The sequence below is a fragment of the Cornus florida genome, unplaced genomic scaffold (assembly GCF_030987335.1).
Source record: "Cornus florida cultivar Cherokee Brave unplaced genomic scaffold, ASM3098733v1 CherokeeBrave_3.0.0_Hap2_Chr02, whole genome shotgun sequence".
In the NCBI taxonomy this organism is placed as follows: Eukaryota; Viridiplantae; Streptophyta; class Magnoliopsida; order Cornales; family Cornaceae; genus Cornus; species Cornus florida.
Genome location: NW_026775572.1, coordinates 51576273 through 51603270, shown reverse-complemented (window position 1 = coordinate 51603270; position 26998 = coordinate 51576273). Strand labels below are relative to the sequence as shown.

Below are 26998 nucleotides of genomic sequence, written 5' to 3'. Positions count from 1 at the left end.
TTTAGGAATTTAATAAAAACCCTAACCTCCTCCTTTCTCTTTCTCTTCCTTCATCTTCCTTCTTTATCTCTCTAAAATATATTTCGTGATTTATTTTCTAACCCCTTTTCCAACCCTATAGTTATATATTTATAGGCAACTAAAATAACCCTAATCCTTTTCCCAATTCAAGTCAAACTAATAAAAAAATAAAATAAAATAAAATTTAAATACTAAAAAAGTAACTAAAATATATTTTATCCTTTTTATATATAATATATAAATATACATCAAATTATTACTAAAGGACTTGTACCCATTAAACCCTTATCCAAGTAGTCCATGGGACCCAATTAGTTGATCCATTACTACTATCCATATATAATTCCTTAAAAATATATAAAAATAAAAATAAAACAAAACAATTAAATTTCTAAACAAACACACATCATCACACACAATTTTATTTAAACAAAGAAATCAAATACACGTTTTAGCACACAATTTAATTTTAACAAATACGTCAAGTAACACATTTAAATAAATAATTAAATCAATTAAACAAGTAAACAAGTAGCCAAGAAATCAAATAAATAATTAAAATAATGCCGAGACTATCCTTTTGAAATTAGGGGTATTACATTGACCTAGGTTGTTACTGTGTCAAAATTTTTTAAAGATTTTTTAATGAATGGTAATGCATTCTTTTAAAAAAAAAAAATTAATTTTTTTTTAAAAAAATATTTTTGAATTTCAAAAATATTTTTAAATCACGTTTACATTCAAAATCAGTATTTTTAAAGTGTTCAAGTACTCACTCGTTTTTCAAATTTAAACTCTATCAAAGTTTGAGATAGGTATCCTTAAGTCAAAACTTGTATTTTTCAAATTATGTCCGATCTGATTCTTTCCTCTCCAAACGCTACTCTTGAGTTTGTTTTCATAATAAGTCATATGCATTGTGTCTAGATATATGAACATAATAGGGCTAGATTAATAAAGAACCTCATAAGGTTCTGCATGGACTGATTACACACTTAGAGAATCACATGAAATATTGACAATCATATATGCATAAGTATGGATAAACATGGGGTGCCTAACATGTATAATCAGATCTCTAAAATTCATTAATCTAGTTTATTAGATCATATGAATATCATCAGACAGGGTCAGTCTATTCAACTCATAATCACATGCTTTAAGTTACCTAATACATCAAAACTAGATGTTAGGTGATGATTCTATGTTTCTTAAGCCCTGTTCACATTTTATCGCGTTTAATGTCTTCTTATTTTTTCCCGGTAATTTTATTTTTTTAATAACACCTATCATATCCATAAAATTCTTCATGCGAGGATGTTATTAGAAAAATTAGGGAGCCACATTCTCTAGATCAAATTTGTTCTAATAGTCTTTCTTGGTGTCCTCTAAAAGCTTAAAACTATTTTAACTTTCACTACATAAAAGTGCCCATTCTTCAGCTTATATTCAACCAAAAACAAAGGCCCTGCTTGGATTGTCACAATGAAAACAGTGTTTTCATTGTAACAAAAAAACTCAAAACTGCAAATTGGTACTGCTTGGAAGTGTTTTTCAGAAACTGTTTTCGGAGTTATAGTTTTTGGAGAACAATAAAAAGGTGTTCTAGGAGTTTTCAGAAACACGGATAACTCTTTTCACTTAAAAAGAACAGGAGTAAGATATCTCGTTTATAACATTACCCACATCTCCTCAGCTGCACCAAGTGTTCTCTCTCTTCAAGGCTTGAAGCTCTCTCACTCTGACAGATTTATTTGCAAAGTCTCTCTTCAAGCTATCTCTCTCTCTCTCTCTCTCTCTCTCTCTCTCTCTCAGTTTCTTGCGCTTCTCTTAGGCGGAAAAGGTCGATCTGCGTTTCTCTTCCTACAATCATCTCTGTGTGCGGGTAAAATTCTCTGTCTTTCTATTTTTCTCTCTCTAAGATTTATAGGTTTTCGATTTATGGTTGTTCACACTCTGATTTGGGTTGAGAATTGATTATTTGTATTGATTGGATGGATTTGGTTAGTTTTATTTGATTTGTTTGGGTGAATTTGGTTCTATGGATGGATTTGGTTGGTTGGTTGGTTGGTTTGAAATTATTTGATTTGTGGGTTTTATGTGATTGTTAACACTTTAGATATGGGTTTGATTTGGTTGGTTGTATTTTTTCTTTCCGTATTTCAGTTGTGTTTGATTTTTTTTTTTTTTTTTTTTTTTTTTCCCTCTCCATTTTAAAAATTAAAAATTTACAAGTGAGAAAAATTAGGGAGTTAGGGCTCCCATTTTTCTTTATATGTCATTCCATTTCCATCTATTGGAGTTAAGGTTGCTATTCTTTTTACTTCTCAATAGGTGGAAATGTTATCGAGTCGACTCATTTTGATTAAAATGACATGAAATTTTATGAATTGAACTCACTTTCATTCCTGTGGCATTCTCCTTTACCTGGCTATAATTGTATTTGTAATGTCAATTATAAGTCTAGCATATCTGTCAAAGAATTTGATGAGTTGGTCTGTTACTCTTGATGTTAGAATGTAATTCTATATTATGTGTCTTCACTGTTTGAGGCATATGACTTGTAAATGATACAAGCAATTGAAATGTCGTGGAACTGTGCTTTGATCTATGATAGTTGGATTGTGTCATAGCCATTTCCAGATAATTGTCTCTTCTAAAGCTTTTATAGTATATTCAGATGGACGATACATATTCCTAATTTGTTGACCTGTCCCATTTGTATTCTTGATATATTCAAGTTTTGCTAATTCTTTCTAAATATTCAATAACATGTATTTACTATTCTCTTTTATGATGATTGGCATTGTATAGTCTTATAAATCATATAGATTTATGCATGTTCTGTTGAGTTCTAATTCCGGGAATGAAACAATCTTTTCATATTCTAGTTTGCTAATAAAAATAATTTTTTATTTATTTATTTGTAAGGTCTAAAATGTGAGAATATGCTAGGAAATTGCTTAGTGTTGAAATTCTAATAACAATTACCACTTTTTTCTACTCTCCAGTTCATTCCCATCAAATTTATAATTCCTTGTTTTACCCTTTCTTATATCAGATACTGAAAATATTGAGGGAGAAATGTGTGGATGAATGATAATTCCACATTTTTTAGGAACATGGAGCAAAGCAGCAGACCTTCAATAGAGGATTACTTGAATTCTATTTAAACACCTTTTATTTGTTTACAAGTAATTTCTGCTACAAGCCAAGGCTAACAGAGTATGTAGTTCGTCCTTGTATCGCCAGGGAAAGGAAAAAAAAAATTTTGCACCCCCTGATGAGGTAGTTTATGTTTGTAGGCACTGAATTCATGTAAAGTTAATAATGGAAGAAGCCCAAGATAGAAAGGGTTCAAAGTTTGCAACACAAAATATATGTCCTGATTAAATTTTTTTTTTTTTTTTTAAGTAATGAAATAGTCACATAAGATTTAAATATATAAGCATACAAACCAGTGCAGAATTCAATTGTATGAAATGTATTGAAGGCTCATTTTTCCATTTTAAAACTTATGCCTTGTTATAAGTTGGTTAGACAACGACTCATAATAACTGCTTATTTCATGATTCACAATTTCATTCATCAAAGTATATTAGATGATCGTTTTTTTATGTAGTATCGGGAAGAAGAAGATGTTAATGTTGCTTATGGGGGGAATGATAACAGAAACAAAGTTGGTGTACTGAATGCACTTAATTTATTTGATGATGGTCCAACACAAATGGGAGTCCTTAGATGTCATCTAAAGAATGAAATATGGGCATCATTCAGAGGCAATGCTAGATGAAGTTACTTTTATAATTTTGTAATGTTTTGCTTTGATTAGCTATTTGTGTAATTTTCTAATATTTTGTTTTGGTTATGTATGACTAAAATTAATGTTTGTACAATTAAAAGTGCATATGACATTTGAAGTAATCCCTGTAACTCTTTTATTGTATATAAATTTAGTGAAATTTTAATTAAACTTGATATATTGTATTTATGCAACTTTTATTAACTTATGAATACTAGCTAAAATAAATTCACCTCCAACACTTATATATATATATATATATATATATATATATATATATATATATATATATATATTTATATTAATAGTTAATATCATAAATTAAAGAAATAAAAGAGTGAGGTACAATAATATTTTTATTTATTTTCTTAGTTCAGAAAACTATATTTAAAAACTCATACAACCAAGTAATTTTTTAAAAATTTGTTTTTCGAAAACTGTATTGTAAATTCTCTTAGACAAGTAGGTTTGAAATCTGAAAAAACTGAAAACTGTTCTATCTGATTCTCTGAAAACTATATTCTTTTCAAAAATGCAATCCAAGCAAGGCCAAAAGTTATTTTTTTTTGCTTGGTTCAATCATTGCCAATTGTTTTTCTCAAGACCCCATGACAGTTACTTTTTTTCAACGGTATAATGTCAATGACTTCATTTTATTATGGGTGATTGATTTCATCCATTATATATATACACAGAATATTACTTGTAATAAAATAGGTCTGGTTAGTTAGATTTCATTGAAAAGAATGGTTGAAAGATAGCCCTTGTAGGTCTGGTTCGTTAGGGCTATGGCTTCTGCAATGATAGTAGCCCTTGAACTTCACCGGATTGATTGCAAGCTTTGACAGGGATAGGCTCTGATTTGCCCTAGACTAAACGCTGTCACCGCTTCTGTGTTGGGCTAAGCCAAGTGATAGGCTTTTGTTTGTTATTTTGTTGGGCCCTGTCCACTAATCGTGGGCCGGCCTTTATTTTGGCAACTTTGTAAAGTTTTACCATTTATACAATACTAACTTACCTTCCAAAAATAAAAAATAAAAAAAATGGTTGAAAGAAAATGTTGTACAGGAGTTACAGATAGGGAAGGAAAGAAGAAAAAGAAATCAATAAGCGCCAACGAGATACATGAACAAAAAGTAAAAGATTATAGTAGGAAGAGATAAAGAGGAAGGACAAATTTGTAATTTTAATTATTTAATAAAAAGAGATAAAACGTTAGAAAAAAAGAATTGGAGAGCAAATAACAACTCCCTTTTTAAATTATGGAGCGCAATAAAATACATCAGACTTTATGTAAGAGGATTTAAGAAGTCTTGTGCCTAACACGTATTTTATGTTCTTCATAGTAATCTAATAGTGTGCAATGGACGTATGAAGTGAACAATCATTCATTTTTATCTCTATGTTGGTGGCTTTAAGAGATGCTAAAAATGCTATTTATAATATGAAGTTTAATTTTAAAATTTTGTTAATTGTCTAAAGAATGTGAATAACATATATATAAAAGAAACTGATAATAAATAATGACTAAATTGTTTGAATGTGTTTCGAAATATATATAATATATTAAATCAAATGATCTTAATTATTGGATTGCATGTGTTAGATGAATTTTTCATCATTTAATAATATTTGATGAAGTAATCTCCAACATTAAAATTAGAATTATGGTTGATGGGTTAATTGTAACTTATATAATTTCCAACTTTTGAATTTGCATTATTAAGTTGATAATTTATTCCCCATAAATGGCCTATAAAAGGGCTATGATGAGTGTCATAACTAGCTAGCCCTAACTATGTTAAATATTGTTCTGCTATGGGAGTCATGAATCGCCCCAATTATGTAAATATTGTTAATTTTGCATACCATTATTTTCACTGCTCTGGGTTTTGCTCAAAACACATTTGCACAATTAGCAATTGTTCACACATATAAATTTGAGTAACTTTCCCCTCCATCGACAATGTGGGATATCACAATCACCCCCTCTTGAAACCCACGTTCTTATTGGTATGACCTGCATGACTTGTGCACACCCACCATTCCCGGTTGGGGTTGGCCGTGACACCATCTGTTATGACTCCCTTTGTTCAACCCATGTAAAGGATTAAAATAACACTTTTCAACTTTGTTGCTTTGTGTTCCTTCGCCAGGCCAAGTCAGAAGTAACTGTAAGGTAAAGAAAAAAAAAATATATATATATATATATATATGTGAAAAGAAATTTGGACTACATGAAATTCGCCAACCATTTTTCACCCCGTCTCCTATTACAGATTTTTTACATCTAATCTAGCAACTAATGTCATCACCAAGTGATCGTGGCGCCTAGTCAATTATACTTTTATGGTTTGAATAAAAAAAAAGCACTGATCCGAAGCAGATTCACCCTTGTCAATTAGGTGATAAAGCAGAAGATCTATCCATTGCTGGATTAATAATTCTCATGCCTATGGGTTTAATGCATTGAAAGCATGTGCTTCATTAATTGTCATTGTAACATATTTTCTTATATTTGTGGCCCATATGATTTGGACACGTAATTTACTTCTATTATTTGATAGTTATATAAAATAGATATCAGATTAATATTATATTATTTAATAAATTTATAAATTACCTTTTTGATAATTAATTATTAGAGAAATGTTTTCTTATTTATTCCTTATTTTGATGGAAAGTGGAATTAAAGTTATTAAAAAGGAAAACTGATCCTCTCTCTACCTTTATAAAAGTGCATATTTCCATCAGTTATGTATGCTAATGAAAACAACACGTATAATATTTATGTGTGCAAAAGGTCAAGAGAGAGAAATCGGTTTCCACGCTTTGACTATTGCAGTTTCGCATGTTGTTCGTGTTAGCCACTAATTGACTTTAGAAGGGGGGTAAATAGAGTCAATGCCCAATTTTTGCAATTTATAAAAAGTTATTTTCAACTAACGATCATGCTATAATCAATTGAGATATTTAAGCAACATAAATCACAAGTGACAAGTATATAAAAGAGATAGCGATAAGAAATTGCAAACAATGACTCGGTGATTTAACGAGGTTCGGAAACTTCTACTCCTCGGCTCAAGGTCCCCCTTAAGACTTTCCAATTTCACTAGAGCTTCTCCTTAATGGTGGAGAGTAAACCTTCAATTTGAAGAAATACCTTGCTTCTCTTCCTTGCTAGGATAACACCCTTCTCCTAGGCTCTTTTGGGTCATACCAACCTTTTACAATAACTTGTAATAGAAATAAAATGTACAATGAATCTCTCAAAGACAGTAGTACAAAGTTTTTTTCACAACTATAGTAAAGATGAATATATATCTGAAACTCAGAATCACTACAGTAGAATGAAATATAAGAGAGGAAATGGAAGCTCAATGAATGCTTCTTTTAATGATCTTCAAGGATTGTAGAATGCTCTCTTAAATGGTGTATTTGCTTCTGCAGACCAACCATCTATATATAGAGAAATATTACGCTCAATATAGCTGTTAGAAGTGGTTGGGGGTCAATAAATGAAAAAGTTTTCGTTGCAGTTCAAAACCCAGAAAGAGCTGGCTCTTGTAAACAAGAGGAGGCGGCTCTCCATTGCATGGACCCGGCTGCCAACCTTTGAGAGCTTGCTCCCTATTTTGGGAGCCTGCTCTTTAGTTGGAAAATTGAATTTTTCGTTAAAAAAGGCTACTGGAATGTTGAGAGCATGCTCTGTCTTTCATGGAGCCTGCTCCATTACTGTATGAGACTTTAAAATAAATTTATTTAAGCCCTATCTACACTTCATATGATGTGTGGCTCATGTGTGAATGTGTTCATAAACTTAATGAATTAATTTTATATTCTTTGAAAAATGAAATGAGAATGGCTATGCATGAACTATAATTTTGAGCTTCAAAAATATATTCAAATGAATTTTGACATTAAATCTTAAGCTCTCACCATCCTATCTATTATTTTCTTCATTCTTTCTTTGAAATGCTTGAATGATCTTCGAAGTTCGAGTTTTTCTTTAATTTCTTGCAACTTTGAGGCTTTCCTTGAATCCATTACTTAAATGCTTGGAATGCTTGGAACGGACCTTCTAGTTCATCATTGAGAATTGAATATTGATCAACTATACATCACTCAATGAAAATATTAATACTTAAACATCATTAATGGTTTATAATCATCAAAACATAAGATTAACCTTTAGATAAAATCCTTAGGTCAACAGTTCGTTCCGCAGAAAGGATCTCGACGTTTGCCTTGATCTCTTCAAGTTTTACAATTACAGATCGAGGTATTTATATCTAACTATTTATTTATGCATTATAGATATATGAAAATCATAAAGTTCTAAGATATGAGATTCATGTAAATTTGTGATTAATGGTTTCACGAATGATTAAAATTTACATGTGGTATCAAAGTTTATGGTTTAAAAACTCATTATTTTCCTTGTATTAAGTAAAAGTAAAATAATTGTATTATTTATTGAAATCAGCGCATGTACATATGGACACTCACAAATATGCTTTTTATTGTTCTTATGGCACTGTTTGGGAATTGCCATAAAATAAGTATTGTTGTCTCGTTTCATACTTTGGTATGTTTATAAATTATATAGATGTGGACAAACAAGATGCAAAATGCATTCGTTTGCCTTTTAGAAATCCGTGCATAATTGAAATAGCAAATAGAATTAAAAAAAAATTTAGTGTCTTTCTATTTTAATAAAACTTAATTATTTGTATATCAATTATTGTCCAATGATTATACATATTCTATTATATTAATTATCTAAAATTAATAAATTATTAAATACATAAAGTATGCGTATTTATTTATTTTATTAAAAATTTAAATTTCCAAAATAATATGTAAGTTTAGAAATTTAATATAATATTATTGGATATGCAAATAATTTATTGTTTTATATCCAAACATATACATACATATTAGAGAATCAATAAATTGATTCAATTATGATCTTCAAGTCCGAAAATAAAAATAACATATTTTATGATGTATATAAAGTAAATGATATTTTTTATTGAATTTTTGAAATATTAAGTTTCTGGGATCAAACCTACCTAAATTTGGATCGATCAATATAAGTATGTGTGTATAATGTTAAATGGGTAAATTAATAATTAATTAGTTACTAACTACCAAAGTGGTCTGACCATAATGGTCGATAAATATTAATTTTAGTAATAAATATAACTCAATGATGAATTAATCTTTGTCTGATTTAATTTCATATTATGTGAAAATTGGTAGTTAGCAAAGTGGCCAAATCATAATGATTGATAAATATTAATTTTTGTAGTAGACATAATTAATCATAAATTAGTTTTTATCTAATTTAATATTCATATTATGTAAAGGTTGGTAGTTACCAAAATGGCCTAACCATAATAGTTGATGAATATTAATTTTACTAGTAAACATAATTGCAATATTTCATAAATTATGATGCTTATAATTTTTTGTGATATTCATGAATATTGGGTTTATTTAACCATGAGAAATAATTCTCCAAAGGGAATTGATTTTTAAGTGATTAAATAAAAATTAAGGGATTGTATGTATTTTTTAATTATGTATATATAGGATATCCAAAAGCAACTTATTTGTTTAATTAAATAATACATCACCAATGAAGGTATACATATAAATACATATAAGCATCATTATTAGTATTTTATAGTTGTCACCCAAAGGGGTACTATAGTTATACATTATATTTATATTTTTAAGTTATATATACGTGTTGTTAACTCAAAGCATTATTGTTGTGAGTATTTTATCTTATTATATTTGTTTTATTACATCCCTTAATATGCATGTTACATCTGTTCTGGTTCTTAATAGGACTAACTTCTCATAATAGAATGAGTAAGTTAAGTTCAAAATTTAGGTGTGCTAAATCAAGATTTAAAATTTTAAATCGAGAAACATACTGTTATTATTGATAAAAACAGTGAGGAAAAAATGATTTTCCATAAAGCTTGGGAGAGATCGAACAAATTAAGCATTATGATTATGTGAATAATTGTTTCCCATAGTGATAGTACTAAGGAATATTTGACTATAAGAATGTTTTCGTATTGTAGATAAATATCTAAAACAAAAATTATTAATTGATATCACTACTATGCATTTTTGTTGGTACTCGTACCATGTGTGAACATAATTTTTAGATGACTAATGTTGTTACAAAATTAAGAACCTTAGGGATGATTGTGGATAAGAATTTTCTCATTCAATTTACTTTTAATTTTTTGTTTACTCAGTATGAGTCATTTTGAATTAATACTATTAAGACAGGTGAAAAATGAAATAATTAACCATTATATTAATTTAGGAGGAGACAAGGCTTAAGCAGTAAGGTAATCGTTATGGTCATCTGATTACTCAAAAAGCTATAAATAAATTTTGGAAATAAGCCTGAAAAGGCATTAAGTGAGCAACATCCAAAATTAAAAGATTTAGATCAATTTACTATAAAATAATAATAATAATAATAATAATAATGTAATAATAAAAAAGTGTCATTAATGTATTGAACATTTTTAAAAAGATTACATGAAATATAAAGAATGATTCAAAAATGAATGGTAAGCTTTTGGCTTTTGTATATTTTGAATTACTTATTGAAATTCTTTATAATATATGATAAGTTGACTTAAGTACTAATATTTATATTTCTAATAGATGTAAGAATTTCTTATGGCCTAAATCACAAATTCAAATAAGAATTTCTTATTTATGATAATTGGAAAAAAAAAATTGTTGAAACCATTGTGACATTATGTTTAATGTTAGATAGTGGATTTTATTTAAATTATTTTAAACTTTTTATGTTTATTCAATTTCCTATAATTTGATTTTATTTCAAAATTTAATGTTTATGGTTTTTCATTTAAATTTGATAATGATGTTTATTCAAGAAATTCTAATTTGTGAGTTATGGTATTACTGTTGATGATTTCTGTAAATTCAAACTTGATAATTTATTTATTAAAAATCTTTTGATTTTGTATCATAATGTTAGAATTAAACATAGCTCAATTAATAGAAAATTTATCTTTCTTGTGGCATAAAAAACTAGGTTAATATTTAGTGAAAGGTTAGAAAAATTAGTAAATGATGTGATTCTTCTGAATTTAAACTTTACTGATTTTGGTGTGTGTGTAGATTGTATTAAGGGTAAACAAACCAAACACACAAAGAAATGAGCCACAATAAGTATAGGGTTTCTTGAAATTATTCATACAGACATTTGTAAACATTCTGATGTTCCATCTTTTGGTGGAGAAAAGTATTTTATTGTCTTTATAGTTAATTTTTCACGCTATGGATATATCTATTTGTTGCATGAAAAATCTCAAGTAGTGGGTATTCTTGAAGTATACATAAATGTGGTTGAAAAACAACTACATAGAAAAGTGAAAATTATAAGGTTATATAAAGGTGGTGAATATTATGAAAAGTATGATGAAACGGGTTAATACTCTAACCATTTGCTAAATTCCTTAAAATATATGGCATTTGTACTCAATACACTTTGTTATGCATGCCACAGCAGAAGCGTGTAGCTGTAAGGCGTAATCGTACTCTTGTAGAATTAGTTAGAAGTATGGTAAGTAATTTCTCATTACCCATAATGTTGTGGATATTAAGTAATTTAAAGAGTACATGTTTTACTATCCTAAACATAGTACGATAATTATTGAAACTGGTAATGTCAGATTCATTGAGAATGGTGAAGTCAGTGGGAGTGATAAAAATAAGAATGTGATCATTTAAGAAATTATGTTTAAATTTATTTATCCATAACTTCTAAGGAAATAATTGTTCCTTCAGTTATTGAACCGTATAATAATGAAAAACAATTTAATGATCAACAACTCCATAATGAAATTGTTACCAATGAATAGATTGTAGATGAATCATAAAGAATAACATTAAGATAATCTCAAAGAGAAAGGAGATCTGCTATTCCAGATGATTATGTGATACATCTGCAAGAATCTGATTTTGATATATAGTGAGATATATACAAACTCGGTTACATATTCACAAACCATTAACAGTAATGATTTTACTAAATAGATCAGTGCCATGAATAAAGAGATTATAAAGAAGCATTCTCTCCAGTATTTAAAGAGGAATCTTTTAAAATATCATGGCATTAGTAACTTATTATGATTTAGAGTTACATTAAATGGATGTGAATACAACTTTTATGAATGGGAGTTTATAAGAGGAAGTCCGCATAAAACAACCTGAAGGCTTCACATTAGAGGGTAAATATTTCATGGTCTTTAAACTTAAGATGCCAATATATGAACTTAAACAAGCTTCCTAACAATGGTATTTTAAGTTCAATGATACTATTATTTCTTTTGATTTTAAGAAAAATACTGTTAATCAATGTATATACTAGAAGGTTAGTGGGAGTAAGTTTATATTTCTGATTGTATATATTAATGATATTTTATTTGCTAGTAATGATATAAGTTTATTATATGAAACTAAAAGTTATCTCTAAGAACTTTGAAATAAAAGATGTGAATGGGGCATCCTACGTGATAGAAATAAAAATATTTCATGATACATCACGTGGATTTTTAGGATTGTCTCAGAAATCATATATTGAAAGAGTTCTAGAAAGATTTGATGTGGAACATTATTCAACCAGTATTGTTCTATACATAAAAGGGAATAAATTCAGCCTAATGCAATCCCAAAGAAAGAGTTAGCTAGAAAGTAAAGAAATGAAAAATATTCCTTATGCATATATTGTGAAGTTTGATGTATATACAAGTTAGTAGGAGATAAAAGATTATATGCTCACATTTAGGAAGACATTTTTTAATTGGTTATTTGTTCCTTTTGGCTGGAGGAACAATATTATGAAAAAATGTAAAATAATTTATTATTACTCTATCTATTATGAATTTTTTAATTTGTAGCATATTTTGAAGTTACAACTTCTGATTGCAGAATTTATTTCAGGATATGAAGTTATGGGTACCATTTTTTTTTTTTCAGATTGCTGAAAATTTATACTGCAATTGTTGATCTTTTTGTATTAAAAATGATAGGTGTTATAAAGTTGAAATACTTTATCATTAAAGAATATATTTAGAAATAACGAATGTGTATCGAATATATAAGCACACAACTTATGATTGCAATCTATTAACGAATAGACTGCCACCCAAGACATTTATAGAACATGTTGAAAAAATGGGTCTTGAATGTAGTCAATGTTGATTATTTTTTAATTGTGGATTGCTTAACAGTGCTTATATATATTTGACATTTTGCGCTCATTAAATGTGTTTATGATATTTCCTATTAATTAATGTACATGTACGTATTGCTTTAATAAGTAGTAATAGGAATAGTTTTGGAAAAGATATTATTGTTAGATCATTATTGATACTTCTCATTTATAGACTATGTTGAATAGGTTACTAGTATTGTGGTACATGGAAGGGACTGTGTCATTTGGTAATATATAACTGTCATGACTCGCATTGGTAATTTATTTACCATGGTATTTATGATGACCAACTTAATAAGTCAATCTGATTTATGGTGCACACTAATGACTGTTTTACTAAACCGTTACAGAAGTTATCATATGGGCCAAGTAGGAGACTGTAAGATATTTTCTTATATTTATGACCCACGTGATTTAGATACGTGATTTACTTCTATTATTTGGTGGTTAAATAAAATAGATATCAGATTAATATTATATTATGTAGTAAACTTATAAATTACCCTTTTGATAATTAATTATTGGAGAAGTGTTTTCTTATTTATTCCTTACTTTGATGGAAAGTGGAATTAAAGTTAGTAAAAAGGAAAACTGGTCCTCTCTCTGGTTTTATAAAAGTGCATATTCCCATTAGTTATGTACGCTAATGAAAACAACACGTATAATATTTATGTGTGCAAAAGGTCAAGAGAGAGAAATTGGTTTTCACGCTTTGGCTATCGCAGTTTAGCATGTTGTTCGTTCCGCAGAAAGAATCTCGACGTTTGCCTTGATTTTTTTAATTTCTTCAAGTTTTATAATTACAGATTGAGGTATTTATATCTAACTATTTATTTATGCATTATAGATATGTGAAAATCATGAAAATCTAAGGTATAGGATTCATGTAAATTTGTGATTAATGGTCTCACAAATGATTAATGTTTACAGTCATCGCTTGCAGAATAATCCCCTCTGTCAATTGCCTACAAAACAATAATATACCACAACCATGATCAACACCAACCTACCCAAATTCACCTGAATATTGGCAAAATATTAAATATATGTGATCAAATTTGTTCTAATTCATTAGTTGCACTTAAGAAGGCTACAAAAATTCAAGACGGTAGTGTAATATGAACAAATCTCCGAAAAAATAGTGTTATTCATTCATCAAAATGTGATTTCGAAAAATTTTGCAAATTTTCAATACAATCCGAAGTTCGAAAATATACAAATCTTCCTTCCGCTAGTTCCATGATATATAGTAGACAATAACTAAATTAAATATATATAGAGAGAGAAATGATATAGTAAAGAAGAGTAACATCTACATATATATCACATCTCTCATTCTTTTGTGGATATTAAAACGATTCATCTAAGCCAAGGTTTTGTTCGAGCAAAAATATTACATAGTTCAAAAAACAAGTTTCTTTAGTCTTTCTTGCACTCGAGAAGTTTCTATGCCGATTCGTGGCCAAATAGCCTGCAAAAGTATATAACGAGTTCAAGTTGTTAATCTTGTAAGTGGAGATTATAATAAATACATTGTGATTTGACAGAATTTTAATGCGACTTTGATAAGAGATAGTATAAATGTTTACACCAATGAATAACTAACTCACCATCCTAAGAGTTCGACCTAATGAATAAGAAGAGAAAGGAGTATGAACTACCCAAAAAAAATACAGCACTTGCAAAATAAATTTCGCAAGTTCAAAGTAAAGAGTACGATGAAACTCGTGTTTCATTTAAATTTTTACTTAATTATATGATTATATGAAGTCTTTGAGTACATGAAAATTCATCAATATGGATTTTATGGATTAAAATAATAAACTTGAAGAGTGATTTAAAAAAAAATCAGGGAATCCAAAAGAAATTTTGCACTTCCTAAGAAACTATGTATGGTTTGATGTTCACGATTTTAAAAAAGTGTTCGGTCTAACCTCCGACAATGTGGGACATTACACAAATTTAATGAAAATTCCATTTGATATAATTTGGTTCATTAATTAAGATACAAAAGTGATTCTGCTCTAATTTAATTTGCAACTGTATATGATGCTTGTGTGTTTATATATATATATATATATATATATATATATATATATATATATACACACACCTGTGAATGAATTGTATATAGGGTAAAGTGCAATAAAACCCCCTATACTATCAGGCAATTGCATAAAACCCCCCTCAATTAAGCATTGCCCCCCTCAACTATTAAAAAGTTGCATTTAAGGACAAAATTAAAAATCACCTCATCAAAGTTAACCGAAAATAGAAGATTACCATTTTACCCTATGATCAAATGACGCTGTTTAATTACTTTATTAAATGTTGTGGCTGATGTATCAAAATTCAATCTCAATATCCAATAGGAATCTGCCAGCACATCACCATATATATCACAAAAACTATCTAACACACTACTTCATGTTAGCAGCCAAACGCTTCCTTACGCTTTTTCTCTCTCTACTCTCTCCCTCTGTACGATATCCTTATCCGGCGACGGATGAATCACCCACCAATCGCAACCTCCGTCAATTGAACCAGCCAACGACCATCATCGGCGACAACCGCCGCCGACTCCGGATATTTTGATTGGAACCTGATTTGGTGGAGTGAAGCTCTGGATTTTGCCAAACGTCCATCAATCAACCTACAACTCTCTCTATCTTATCTCTCTCCCACAATAATCCTAAATCTGGATTTCCACAACTGAGTAATTAACTTCTCCTTGTAAAACTCTTCAACGAGCAACCACGTCACAAACAAAACGCCGGCTGCGACACCAATTGGAGAACTTGAATTTGGAGAAGAATAGAATGGTGATCCGTGGTCTAGCTTCTTAAAAGGCCACTATTCAACTATATATATGTATATTGCGATAGTGACGGTAGGCCATGAAAAGTGCCCTCTGTTGAGTGGTGGTGAGTGGAGGCGATATTGCGTCGGCTTCAGTGCTGGTGAAGAGAGAAATTTTGGAGGCACGTCAAAGAAAGAAGCAAATAGCCGATTTTGAAAAATCAGGAAAAAGATTATTAATTTTGTGATCGAAGGTGCAGATGAAATGGATAGTATTTGAATTTTGTGAAGGGATCCATGGGATGGGTCTCAGGTCTGTGCAACTATATATATATATATACATATATATGACTTGTAAGACTGAAAAAGAGTTTTTTTTTACTCGTCACATTCAACACCATTGATGCATTTCTAGGATAGCATCCCAATTCAAAGGGTGTGCTGCAAGTCCTGAGATAGAAATTTGAAGCAAAGCCAAACATGGGACAATGCCATCACAACCATTCTAAACATGCCAATAAGGTGTTCATGTAAACATCAAATAATAAAATACTAGCTAGGGCATAAATTCTTGCATCGCAGAGTCTGTACAACAAAACACCAGATTCAGTAGTACTAAAAACGTTGCATTCAGAAGCCTACGCATTAATTAAGGAAGCCCAAAAGGGGAAACTATTCCACAAAATCCAGAAAGGGCAATGCCTGTGGATATAGGCAAACTTGAAAACCTTACCAAAAACCCTACCGGTCTTCTCTCTATGAGCAATATTATCAGCCAGAAACCCTCATATACATAATTAAATCTAAAACCATCTCCTGCAGTTTGCTGATTTAAGAAAGTGAGGATTGATCAACGCGGCGATCTCAAGAAACCCAACACGCTCCTTCCCTGCAAATATACTCTTCAGCTTCTCATCGCAGACTATGATCTTCTTATTTTCAGGTCCTGAAGGTTTTCCTGTTTGATGTAAGCCCAAATCTGCTTGAGGGCTTGGGTGCGAGGGATCTCAGGGACGCCGCCGAGGAACGCTTGCATTTCCGGCGACACACGGCGGGGCTTCATGATTCCTCTCGGCTCCCGCTTCCCTGGAACAGTCACCGGCTTCAACGCGGTGGCATAGGTGACCGTGCGCACTGTGTGCATGCTAACATGAACAGGAGAAGCAACTGGAGCTCCGACAAGCCGCAGAGACAAAGACGACAACTTGGAGAACGACGCCGTGTCGTCGACCAAGACAGTAGAGAAAACCCCCAAAGAAATCGCCATTTAAGGCCTTCGTAGAGATGGTGGTGTTGCCTTCTCTCTCTAGAAATTGAGGAGTGTGTGAAGCCATAGATTGAAAAAGGGTCGAAAGGGCTCAATTTGGGGATTTATTAAATAAGGGTAAAATTGTCATTTTAAAATTGCAGCATAGGCCACGTGCGCATTTCACTGATAGAACTTGCTGGAACAGTGTTGCTTGGGGTATATTGCAAAAATTGAAATAGTTTAGAGGTTTATTGTAAAAATAGAAGTTCAGAGGGATTTTTAGGGAGAAAGAGTAAAGTTTGGGGGGATTTTTTGCACTTTACCCTTGTATATATGATCTTGTCGCCCATATTAGAATAGTTTGCACTCACAACTTCAACATTTTCTTCCTCGAGAACAGTTAGAAGTTCATGCAACATGAAATTTTTGTCAATCAATTTCACCTCCAAAGTTGATCCCATTTCTTCAACTGCAAGTACCGTCAACTTGAGTTGTTCCTTCCTTCTCTGCAGTTGTTCTATGCTTTCCTTCAGTCCTTTAATATGGTCACCTGCTTTCTCTAACAAAACAGGTAATGCCACTCTTTCCTGATCAAAAAACACAAAACCATTATCATTTTGTTTGTGTTTATATATATATATATACACACACACACACACACACACACACACATAGAGACAGAGAGAGATATACCTGTGATCTTTGAGTAAAGACGAGAGAGGAAAGGATGGAAATTAGATGATTCATTTTTCTTCTTCGGTTTTTCTCCACTTCATTTCTACGTGTTTTAAGTGAGCTGCTTCCGGGCTGCATTTTCTTTTGTCCCTCCAGCACGGCTCTCAAGAATTAAATCTAACTCTTCCAAGACAGTTCATATATATATATATATATATATATATATATATATATGTCTGTGTGTGTTTCTTAACTTTATTTTGGGCGTGTTCTTATTTTTTTTTGGGCGTGTGCCCGCGCGTGTGTATATATATATATTTACGTATGTATTTGACTTTAATTCTTAGAGGTACGCCTAGAATCATAAAATTGTCGCAGAAAGTGGTTCAATGATTGTCAAACTTAGAAAAAGTGTAGTTTGAAGATAGAAACTTATAGCAGCGGAAATGCGGGCGCCGAAGAATATAGTATTTGTTATGGTATTTGTTATACGTCACCCTCGCTTAATATAAACACTCTCATTGGGCCGACATTCCCGTCACAATGAGACACGTGAGGCTTCATTAAATGCTTAGGTTTGAATCCTTTTCACTAAAGTCGTTTCTGTAGTTGGTGGAGTTAACTATTTATTTATTTATTTATTTATTTGAGAGATATTAAATTATAGTACATTCTTCTCATATTAGATGTCCACATTTGACTTATAATTTTGATGAGTCAAAAATTTTTAAATAAACAATTAATATAGAATAAAAATAGTATATAAAAAGAATATAATTATAAAATTCTTTAAATGATTCAAACAAAAGATAATAATGAATCAAAGTTTTGGAAGTAGACATTTAATATGGAACAGAGGGAGTAATAAATTTTAGCGTCAAAATAAATTCGATGGAGGTGTAATTTTATTGTTTCATTTTCAAGATTTGAGTTCGGAAGTAGAATTGACAAGAGGGCTCGTGATATCACACCCTGATTCGAAGAAAACGTCTGTTAGAAGAGGTAAGACAGTGAAGATAGTTTAGACTTTAAAAATAGTAATTTTTCAAATATTACACTGCTTATGCGGAGCCAATACGCAGTTGATTTTTTTTAAATCGTTTTTAAACTAAGACTCTTTATCTTTTAACTATTTTTTATTGAACATATAGTAACTATATTGTTATAATGGTTTGGAAGGCTAGTCCCTTGAGAATGGAGATTGGAGACGAGCGACAATTCTCTTGGAATAATATGTGTTATTCTTGAATGATGTTTGGTCTAAGACTGCTAATTATGCGGAGCGTTTGAGCATGGGATCCTTTAATTGCTGGAAGATTTGAAAATGTAGGAATGATTAAAAACATGAAAATCATAGAGCTAGGAGTGTAGGGATAAAAACATGAAAATCTTTTGGGTCAGTACGGTGCGTGTGTGTGTATATATATATATATATATGTTTACGTATGTATATGACTTTAATTCTTAAAGCTAGGAGTGTAGGGATATGCCACTCAATTGATTGATCCAGACATCACACGTTGCACACGTGTCTTTAAAGCTAGGAGTGTAGGGATATGCCATTCAATTTTTCGGCCGGATTGTGTAAAGACAATACACTTGAATGAAACGAAGTGTTTGAACCTATGCGACGTATAGGGACCCTAAAGGTGTGATTTTCAATTCAACCATGTGTTTCTTAACTCTCTTTTAGGCGTGTGTGTCCGCGCGCGCGTATATATATATATATATGTTTACGTATGTATATGACTTTAATTCTTAAGGCTAAGAGGGTAGGGATATGCCATTCAATTGATTGATCCAGACATCACACGTTGCACACATGTCTTTAAAGCTAGGAGTGTAGGGATATGCCATTCAATTTTTCGATCGGATTGTGTAAAGACAATACACTTGAATGAAACGAAGTGTTTAAACCTATGCGACGTATAGGGGACCCTAAAGGTGTGATTTTTAATTCAACCATGTGTTTCGTAACTTTCTTTTGGGCGTGTGTGTGCCCTCGCGCGCGTGTATAGATATATATATATATATATATGTTTACGTATGCATTTGACTTTAATTCTTATATTTAGGCCTAGGATCATATAATTGATTGTCAAATAGAAAAAGTAGTTTGAAGTTGAAACTTAGAAGCTGTTCAACATATAGGAGCATAAAGGTGGAGTGAGTAATTCCTGGAAATAAACAGGCGATTTTCAATTCAAATTCCCCTCTGCCTCAAAAAGAGTGTTTTTTTAAGAAATCCTGACTTTTTAATTTGTAAGGGTCACAATTCTTCAAAAAAAAAACACTCTTTTTGAAATAAAATATATATATATATTATATGAATATACCAATAATAGGTCATGCCAATGGCAATGCTTGGTACACCGGAGGCTTCATTAAATGCTTAGGTTCCAATCCTTTTCACTAAAGATGTTTATGTGGTTGGTGAAGTTAACTAATTTTTTTATTTTTTTGTGAGATATTAAATTATACTACATCTGTCCTATATTAGAGCATCTTCAGCAGTTTGTTAAAATATTCTTTTGTGTAAATTATTACTGGCACGTATGATGTGTAAATTTTTTTTTTTATCTCCAGTAGTTTGTTTCTTATTAATGAAAAAGGAAATATGTTAATACACAGCCACATCAACATATTTCTTTTCTCCTCCTTCTCATTAATCAACCCTATATTAAATAGGTTTATAAAAATTATGTGGGGTTCAGGCATCACACTGATTGATTGTTATTAAGAGATATATTTTTACACAAAAGGTATAAAACAACCACTGCAGCTAAAAATAAATAATCCAAATTTTTTTTTGTAAATCTAAAAATTATACACAACAATTGGAGATGCTCTTAGATGTCCATTTTAAAAACTTTGAATCACAATTTTTTTTTTAAGTAAATGGGTAAGCTTTGATAAATAAAATAAAGATGTACATGAGGTCCACATGAGGACATTACAACCAAGACCAGAGACAACAAGATTTTGAATCATAATTTTGATAAGTCAAAGTTTTCAAAATGAACATCTAATATGGAATAGAGATAATATATAAGCATATAAAAATATATAGAAGGAATATAACTAAAAATGACCTCAAATGACTGATAGGCAAAAGATGGTAGTAAGTCAAAGTTTTCGAAGTGAACATCTAATGTGTATGCTAATAATTTTATAGTATATGGATTTTATATGCACATTAACTATATTTACATTTTAAAGAATTTTGTCTCACCTTTTTGGAAAAAAAAAATTCTCTATATATTTCTGCTAACAGTGTGTTATCTCTCTTAAAAAAAATAAAAAAAAATTTATTTTCAAAATTGTCAGATTAATGTAAAGTATATTATATAGAATGAAAACTCAAGTTCCTTTTATAATTATAGCAAAGAAAAAATTTATTGCAAATTAAATTTTAATTTAGTTATCAGTCATTAACTATATAATTAAAAAATTAAATTAAAGATACTTATTCATTAAATATAAACAATATACTTTTAATTCTAAAGTTAAAAAAATTAAATTAAAGATACGTATTCATTGTATATATAAACAATATACTTTTAATTTTTTAAACTTTAGAATTTACAATAAGTTTTCACACACACACACACACATACATATATATATTTGTACATAGCAACAAATGGATATTAAATTTTTATTGAAAAAAAAATAAACAAATGGGTGTTCAATCATTTATCGTCATCATACTATTAAAATTGTGATAAAATTACGCTCTCAATTAAATCTAACTATTAATATTAAAAGATTCAAAACAATTAATAATAGTTTATAAAATGCAGAAAACAATCTTATAATATGCTTATAGTGCATATCACACCCTTCATGTTCTAAATGACCATTTTCGTCATTTCATAAAATGATGCATTTTTAAATAATATGTAAAATGTGTATATAAGGGTAATTTAGTCAAACTATAACTTAAATATGTCATGAGGGTATTTGCACCAATGATACCAATGTAAACATAATATAGGTATCTTTGTTGTACTTGACCCAAAAATAAAAAGTTTTTATTTTTATTTTTTTATTTATTTATAATTTTTTAGTACAATCAGAAGTTCGAAGTTACACAAATCTCATTCCCGTCCCTGATATTGTACAATAACTAAATATATAGAAATGATACTGTAAAGCAAAGCAACATCTACATATGACATCTCTCATTTTATAGTATAATTAAAAAGAGTCACCCAATAATTGTGTTTGTGCCTCCGAGGCAAGATTGTAAATGTGAAAAAATGTCATGTACTTCACCATGACAAGAAAATAACGCCTCAATTTTTATTTATATTATAACTTAAACTCCTAATATTCTTTAAAAAAAAAAAAGAAAAGGATATCATCAAATTACAACATTTGATAGTAAAATATTACATAGTTCAGAAAACAAGTTTGTTTAGCCTTTCTTCCACTCGTGAAGTTTCAATGCCAATTCTTGACCAAATAGCCTGCAAAAATATGTATGAGCATTGTTAATCTTGTAATTGACGATGATAATAAATACATTGTGATATGTAATAATTTTCATGTGACCATAGTATAAATAGATTGAGTACTGCAATTAAGAGTTCCTCGTAATAATAGTCGTGAGCTCACCACAGCTGACCACTAAATATATAGAAGATGTATTAAATAATTTATTTAACTTTTCAAATATTTTAAATAGTTGTCCGGTAATTAACTTTTCAAATATTTAGCATTTGTTAAATTATACCTATTATATCATTTACCTACCGCCTACTGTTTCTTGTTCACACATTATTACCATTTATACCACTCAACTACCTAATTCACTTGTATATCTTTCGCCTATAAATAGCACCCCTTATGTACTTCATTGATCTACCACCATGTGCCACCATGAGCCTCAATGCGTGTCACGGATCTACCACCACACACCTCAACGTGTTGGATCCCATGAACCATGCGCCTCAACATGCCAGGTCTTCATACATATAAACAACTCGTCAGTGTGGTAATCTGACAGTATCTCTCGCACTCGCCCACAAGGTCATCACAATTCACTCCCCTTGGAGGCTTGATGTCCCCGTCGGCACACTTCCGACTGGGTCAGGCTCTGATACAATTTGTAACGACCCACTCCACCACATGATATGATATTGTCCGCTTTGTACCTGAGCCCGCACGATTTTATTCTTGGGTTTCACCCCAAAAGGCCTCATACCAGTTGGAAGTAACACATTTATATATAAGTACTTCACCTTTCCTCTACTTAGGCGATGTGGGACTGTACACCCGTAACTCATCAGTGTAATAACCTGACAGTATCTTTCGCACTCACCCACAAAATCATCACATCGAGTGGTCTTTGACCTCCACCACCACTTTCATGATATCGTTTCCAAACTCAACTTTGAATTTAAGGAGTATATTGATTATATTTATTATACCTTCTACCAACCATTTAAAATTTTTTATTCACTACACTATTATCTTTTATAGTACTCAGCTACCTAGTCGTCATTTCGCCTATAAATAGGCCTTTATGTACTATGGTTTTAAGCAATTAGATATTCAGTTTCATTTTTATACATTCTAACAGCACTGATAACTCACCGTCGTCAAAAATAGCACTTTCAAAACAACTCCCATGAGTTCTAGTAAAGAATTACAAGACAAGTGCCTTTTTTTAATTTAAAATTAATTACTTCCTTCCTCCCCAAAAAAAAAAAAAAAAAAAAAAAAAAACTTATTTTTACTGTTCCAAAATAAACATTCCAATTTAAAAATTAAAATTAGGAGTGTAAACGGTCTGGTTTGAGAGTTTTTTTGGGACCAAATCATTAATAACGAATTTATTGTTTTTGGAACCAAATCGGACCATGATACCCATGGAACCGAACCAAACCAAACTGCAAAGTACTGGTTCGGTCCAGTTCGGTCCAGTTCGATCCCGCGGGTTCAATTGATCTCTTTCTTCGACCTGCTGTTGCTGGCGTCACCACCACTCTCTTTCTGTTATAATATTGAACTTGAGCTTGAGCCTGTTCCTGAGGATGGAGCGGCTCCACCTGGTCCGTCCTTTAGCGGTCACGTCGAGGATTTGGTCGGCATCTGAAACTCAGCTATTGGTTCTCTTATTGATGAACGAATCAACTTATGGATCTAAGATGAGTACATGCATATGTGTGTGTTAGTGTGTTGTGTGTGTATGGAGAGAGAGGGGTTTGGAGAATAGAGTGATAATGAGAAAGTGATAGAGACACAAAATGGGTGGGGAAAGACCATATTTATTGCAAAATACCCTCTTTGTCATTAGTTGTCAACCCACTTGTCTCTTATAAAAGAAAGACTCGTTTTTTTTTTTTTTTTTTTTTTTTTTGGGGTAAGCGAGTTTTAGATAAAAGAAGGAAAACTTTCTTTAAAGGAAGACTTCACTTTTAGTGCAAAGATTCACTCACATCACAGGCTATCAAAGAAGCTCTTCAACCTCATGTAGTTATACCTTTATTGTATTTGTTGACATTTTTAAGCTTTAATCAAGGCTTTCTCTCGTTCAAGCTTATGCAGTATTATCTTTTCTAGTACTTTACTTTGCATGTAATTTATATTTTATATATATCTTTACTTCATGTAATTATACCTTTAATCTTCATGCAATTTCAAGTAGTGTAACTCTCTCTCCCTACACTTGTAATCCAACAAGACTTAACGGTACCAGGCTCTTACATTTCAAAAGAAAGTCAAGAGTTCGGGTGTCGGTGAAGACATGTGTATGTAAGTATCAATCAAGAAAAGAAAAAAAAATCCTTGTGACCCAAATACAATGGATCAATGATGGGCCAAATGTGTGACCAAATGCACCACTATCTCAATAGGGGTATTTGTTAGATTATATTGTATATAATCTTAGAGTTTAGGGTTTTATTGTAGCGGTCTCTACCTACCCACTTAACATATATAGATAACTTGTCCAGAACTCATCTACCACCTTGCCTTGTCTATATATAGATGCTTTATGTATATTGTAATTTTTCAACTCAATACCGTACGAGTTTCATATTTTATTTCTATTTCTATAACAGTATTCTCCAGTCTTGAACACGGTTTAAACATCACTTAATTTGCATTTTTTTCAAATAACTATGTAAGTTTACTGTTTTCAAAATGTGCGTGCCCGAGCATTACAGTTTAGTGGCCTAATTGGTATTGCATCTAGCTAGCTCTTGTAGAGGGTGTGTCGGTGTTGGAATCCTCTCCCCCCTAGTTCGAAAAAAAAAAAAAAAAAAAACAAGTGTACAATCTTCGTTGGTGGCAGTCATCTCCTATAGAAGCGCCATCAATTTAATTCACTCCCAATTCAAATGATGTGAAAGAAGTTGATTAGGTTCATTAAATACGATTCAAAAGTGATTCTGTTGTAAACTGTATATGATGCTTGTGTGTGTATAATTGTATATAAAAATACCTGTGAATGGATTGTATAGAGGGTTTTGGTACCCACGGTAGAGTAGCTTGCAGTCACAACTTCAACACCTTCTTCCTCAAGAACACTAAGAACTTGATGCAACATGAAGTTTTTGTTCAGCCCAGTAATCAATTTCACCTCCAAAGTTGAGCCCATTTCATCAACTGCAATTACCGGTAACGCTGAGCCTTCCAGGGCATCTGTATTCTCAATCTGATCACCCGTGAGTTGTTCTTTCCTTCTCTGCAGTTCTTGTATGCTTTCCTTCAGTCCTTTAATATAGTTAGTCGCTTGCTCCAGCAAAACAGGCAATGCCAATCTTTCCTGTTGATCAAAAAGCAAAGGCATTAATTCAATTTGTTAGTGTTTTCATTTGTGTGTGTGTGTATATATATAGATATATAGAGAGAGAGACCTTGGGTGTTTGGGTAAAGATGAGTGAGGAAATGGTGGAAAAAAGATGATTCATATGCATTCTTCGCTTTTTCTCCATGACATTTCTGCCTACTTTAAGTGAGCTGCTTTCGGGCTGCATTTTCTTAATTTTGTGCCTCGCCGCCCCCAAGAGACAGTGTATACACTTGATCTTAGCAAAAAGATGAGCCAAGTATTATATATATATATATATATATATATATATAAAGTGAGGGAGTAGAGAATTGTACCAGAGGGAGCTTTAAAAAACAATAATATATAGTGGGTATTATTAGAGTTCACATTTTTTAAATTTTCACCAAAAAATAAAATAAAAAAAATAAAATATTTACAAAATTTATAGATAATTAGAAAAAAATAAATAAAAAAAAAAATCAGTTGGGGTGGCTGCCTCCCTCCACTCAACCCTTATAATGAATTGTGCATATATATATATATATTCAACCCATTATTACATAATAAAGACAAAAATAATAATGATATATATATTTATGCATAAATATAATTTCAATTCTTCGAGCTACGCCTAGGATAGCTTGAAGAGTCTTCTATAGAGTGGGCGGTGCATTCATTCAATTGATCGATTAAGAGGCAAGGCAATACACGCTACACAAAAGTCAAAATTTTAGTATGTCTCTTTAGAAAACCATATATAAGAATAAGACACTAAAATAAATTTTCTAAAATGATTTCTTCTTACACACTTCCATTATTCAAAATTAAAAAAAAAAAAAAAAAAAAAATCTTATCTAATTATTTTGTCTTTTAAATTGTTGTTTCAAAATTAAAACTTTAATTGAATTTGACTCAGCATGATCAATTAAGAAAAAGAGCCTTTATTCAATTGTTTGAAGTCTTTTAACGTGCTGATTCAAAAATTAAAACATTCATTAATTTTTACTCGGCTCAACTAAGAGTAGTATGAGGGTTAAATTTTTCTTTTTCTTTTTGGTAAAGATAATTTGACCAACCCTTACTTTCCGCGAAAGTATTGAAACAATGAATATAACACCACCTAGCATCATAAATATTTTAAACCTGTGTCATAAACTTCTACTAAAACCATTCGAATTGAAAATTTGGTGGATCCTGCACACATGGTGTCCATCGACTTCTTTTGTTAAATTCAATTTAGAATAAGAAAATATAATTTAATTTCAAGATATCAATTTTATGTAATCAAATAGAACTTAAGTCATTTAAATTTGTTAAGTCCAATTACAACTTAGTTAGAAGAAAAGATTTAAAAATCATATTTCTTTTACACTTATTAGCAAGCAT

The 26998-nt window shown here is 30.7% G+C and overlaps 2 protein-coding genes and 1 pseudogene across 2 annotated transcripts; all 3 read right to left on the bottom strand.

Annotated features, from left to right (window-relative positions):
• Nucleotides 1-16408: 16408 nt before the first annotated feature.
• On the bottom strand, nt 16409-17230 carry LOC132287052 (uncharacterized; annotated as a pseudogene).
• A 104-nt stretch (nt 17231-17334) lies between these two features.
• Nucleotides 17335-17967, bottom strand: LOC132296233 (transcription factor bHLH167-like). Its single transcript, XM_059794445.1, has 3 exons — nt 17848-17967; nt 17478-17741; nt 17335-17364 (listed from the first exon to the last, which is right to left on the bottom strand). The coding sequence occupies exons 1-3, from the start codon at nt 17965-17967 to the stop codon at nt 17335-17337; spliced, it is 414 nt and encodes a 137-aa protein (XP_059650428.1).
• Nucleotides 17968-21903: 3936 nt separating this feature from the next.
• LOC132287048 (transcription factor bHLH167-like) lies at nt 21904-26652 on the bottom strand. Its single transcript, XM_059789515.1, has 3 exons — nt 25698-26652; nt 25283-25606; nt 21904-22301 (listed from the first exon to the last, which is right to left on the bottom strand). The coding sequence occupies exons 1-3, from the start codon at nt 25815-25817 to the stop codon at nt 22233-22235; spliced, it is 513 nt and encodes a 170-aa protein (XP_059645498.1). The 5' UTR covers nt 25818-26652; the 3' UTR covers nt 21904-22232.
• Between the last annotated feature and the right edge of the window lie 346 nt (nt 26653-26998).